The sequence below is a fragment of the Musca autumnalis genome, unplaced genomic scaffold (assembly GCF_047663935.1).
Source record: "Musca autumnalis isolate F117 unplaced genomic scaffold, ASM4766393v1 scaffold_2, whole genome shotgun sequence".
NCBI lineage: Eukaryota > Metazoa > Arthropoda > Insecta > Diptera > Muscidae > Musca > Musca autumnalis.
The window spans coordinates 267191558-267195473 of record NW_027411755.1 but is presented as its reverse complement, the minus strand read 5'-3'; the positions used below and the strand labels follow the sequence as shown (position 1 = coordinate 267195473).

At 30.0% G+C, this 3916-nt stretch overlaps 1 protein-coding gene across 1 annotated transcript; it reads right to left on the bottom strand.

The window, feature by feature from the left end:
• Positions 1–1023: 1023 nt before the first annotated feature.
• Positions 1024–2241, bottom strand: LOC141392024 (uncharacterized). The gene is made up of 4 exons (XM_073964930.1): positions 1905–2241; positions 1605–1831; positions 1373–1543; positions 1024–1318 (listed from the first exon to the last, which is right to left on the bottom strand). Exons 1-4 carry the CDS (start codon positions 2103–2105, stop codon positions 1264–1266), a joined length of 654 nt encoding a protein of 217 aa, XP_073821031.1. The 5' UTR covers positions 2106–2241; the 3' UTR covers positions 1024–1263.
• Positions 2242–3916: the final 1675 nt, after the last annotated feature.

Here is a 3916-nt window from a genome sequence, read left to right as displayed (position 1 = left end):
CTAAGGAGTTATGTATCGGAAAATTGTGAAATATTGGGAAAATAAAATAAAAACAATATAGACCTCAAGCTCAAAAAACTGCGTATCATTAAAAAATTAAATAAACACTAAAATATATTATCGAAACTAGCCTAAAAATTTTCAATAAAAATGAACGTTATTCCAATCTGGCTGATGTAAAACAATTTATTTTAAACGCCGTTACATTCCAAATACACTTTAGATCAATACTGCGCCTAACACTATTAACACTGTGCATCAAAATATTTTTTTTTTTTAAATTATGGGAAAACCCAATTATATTATGAAAGTAGAGATAAACATATGAGGCACGTGTATCGGCGTTTTTTAAAGTTTACATCGGGAAGTAAGCTAAGTAAGGCAAGTTCCGCTCATTTCTAGTTTTTCCTTGCATTTTAAGTATATAGTGTGTTTGACAACTTTCTGAGGATGATGTGGGAATATTTTTGTTAAAAACATTTACCCTCATGCGGTAACGAAAGGAGTCTTTTTGGTCCTTTTTCGAAAACCGTTAAAAAACTCCATTAAAATGTTATCTATCAAATCAAATTATTCTTCAAAAATTTTACTATAGGTCTGTAAATCTTACATAATCGCCAGGAGTCTCTAAAAATTAATAACACGTTTTAAGTTTAAAGTCGGATTTCATCTGAGATGGTTCAAAGTTGTCCCACAAAAAATTTTAGACAGATGACGTCAATTGGATTGCATATTATATATTTTAGGATAGAGTTGTTTGTTTGAATTTTGGACTCTTAATTTTACATATTTCCATATTTTGCCAAAATCTAACAAAATCCTTCACTTTTTTGGAATATTGTTAAAAGAACAAAGGCTCCAAATCAAATTTCACTATGAGTCTCTCAACACAAAAATCTGTAACCATAACATCCTTTGCAGTCCTTGTTTGTGATATATAGTTTAAGGCCATGGGCTGAATTCTTGTTCTATGAAAATTTGAAATGAAAACTTTTATAAAGGAAATAAATGTCAAATAACAAATTTTATAATGAAAATATATGTACATATGTATATTTTATTATGTTCTGCCAAAACTCAAAATTTGGTGTTTGTATATTACTTAAAGTTTAAATTCCCAATAAACTTTATCAATTTCTTTGAAACCCAATTTCTTGAACATAGAAAGCGAAGCAACATTTTGATCCACTACTGGAGCTGTGATTTCAATATTATTCTCTGCTAAGTTTTTGACATCAACATAACCGCCAGCGAACCAAAACCTTAGCGTTTATGAGACTGTTCAACTTGCAATAGGCCAAGGGCTCCTAATGGTAATCTGAAAAAATTTGACTTAAGTACAGCATTTTAAGGGAAATCTCATAACACTTACCTCAAGCACCATGTCACTAAGTTGTCACCTTCAAAAATACCAATACTTTTGTGGAGTCTTATAAGCATTTTTACAAAATGCACAGAACCCTCCGACCTGTGAGGCCATACACTGTTAACTTGTTCAGCATGACTTTCATCCAAATCCTTTATTGTTATGTTTTCAGGTAACCTATACCAAGAGACTGAATTTTATTCATTTTTGAAGAGACAAAAATTAATACAACTCATACCTAATATCGAAATTTAAGGCTTCATTTTTGGGAATGTGATACCAAATAGTACAATTATTCGAAAATTGTCCGTTGCTCAAACCAGAATCTAGATAATGTTTATCAACGGCCGGCAAAACTCGTTCTTGAAAACCAGCTATCATATTGTCGTTATCAAAACAATTCAAAATTTCGATTAAATCGGAGAGATCATCTTTCAGAGTGTTGCAGAACACCTGCTTAAATGCCTGCAAAACAAAGAAATGAAATTATAATTAATACCTAGTTAATAGTTTATGTAGCCGTTTCCTGTTTACTTACACTTAAATGGGCTGCATATGTTCCACTGTTTTCCCATTCGTTGTTAAGCGAATAAATCTTAAGGGGTAAAGTCGGTTCTTGTCTGTTCCAATCGATAAATGATTGTAGAGTATTATAGCAAGACGCTTTATCTTTATGCTCCGAATATAAATCACGTAGCTGAGGCCATTTCTCTGCCGGTATCTCAGTTAATTTATTCATATTTTCTCTTTAACAAATCGAACCGAAAAAAAGTCAAAGCTCCACACTTTACAAAGTCTAGAAGAAAACTAACACTCTATATGAAAATACTCAATTATAACAGAAGGTAAAGAGAACGCTTTATCAGCGGTTTTTGTTGCTGTTGTTTTATTTTTATTGTCTACAAAGTAGCCGAGTGTAATCATATGTTTTATAATAAAAACTTTTATTATAGTTTTGCGAACACACAACCAAACACAAAATCGTCAAATCATTTTGCCGATTTCAAGTCGTCAAAAATCGGCAAATACACAAACTTGAATTTCAGTTCAAATTATTTCTATATAAGATAAATAATAAAATATTAAATAAAGAAAACAATTTTCAATTCATAAAACAAACCAGTTTTTGACAAATGACCATCTACGAAATAATGTTAAAAGAAAGGTGTTCACTATATTTCGAGAAAGACTGCACCGATGATCATACCGATCATTTTTTACCGCTTCTGAGATGTTTGTGAAATAATTATTATTAAGTACATAAAAATCTTTTCTTTAAAGAAGAGATGTTTTAAATTTTGGACGTTTTTTTTGCCAAAAAAAAGTACTCAGTTTGTAAAAAAGTTTGAATTTAAAAGTCCACTATTTTTTAATTAATATTTCTAAAATTCCCTCGTCAACAGACAAGATTATTAGATACTTAATAAGTCAATAGAAATGTGTGATGATCCGTCCAGTCGTTTTCGAGATAGAGCGGACACCGCAAGGCTCTTTTTTTTGAAAACAGTGTCTCGTAGTTGATAATTTTCCACAAAACTATGCAATATTTTTCAACCAATGGTAGATCAAAATGTGCCTTTCCTCATGCAAAAAATATCTATTAAAAAAGTCTGGTATTTTCTTGGAAAAAAATCATAAAAATTATGTTTTTGAGCTAGGTGTCACGCTATAAACAAAACTAATACAAATGTAGTTTTAAGAGGCTATTTAATAACCTGCTTATATTTTACGTTTTTTTTTTTGGGTTAACCGTCTTTATGGTATGACACTTAAAACCCAGTGGCTTTATAAAATTCGGTTATATATAAACGTACTATAATAAGGTGATAGATTTATGTATTGTTGTCTTTCACAGATCAGTGCTACCAATCACAATATTCATACTAAAAACACATTTTTTGTGAAAAAGTAGACATAACTAAAAATCGGCGTTTTAAGGGGTAAAAATCGTCAAATCGGCATTTCTGCTTTTTTGGTCTAAAAATCGTCAAAATGCCGATAAATCGGCCAATCTGGCATCACTGGGCGGAAAATATGCATTTAAAACAATGTTTTAATATTTAAATTCAAATAAGAAAATATTATTATTAATTAATTGATTATTACAATTATTGATCGATTTATGTACAAATAACTAATGATGATATTAGATTAATTCTATTAAAAATTATTTACAACGGTGACTCCAAAGAGAACAATCGCTATTATACATATGTATGCAATGGATTAACTGGGTCAGATAAGAGAATTTCTTATTTTCTTACACAAAGGATTGACAATGAACAGCTTTGAATAGTAGAAAATGAACTAAAATATTTTATAGCAAACAATAAACATTTCTCTGCATAAAAAACTGAAACTATTACTATGGAAAAATTTACACATGCAAATAATATTGAATATTATTTATCCCGGGAAAATCTTTTAATACGTACAATGTTACTAAACAATTTCTAATATTGGCACATTACTTGGCATATTATACACTTCACCTGGAAGTTGTATGAAGATTTAGTGTCGACTACAAAATTGTTCACGATATTCCATTTT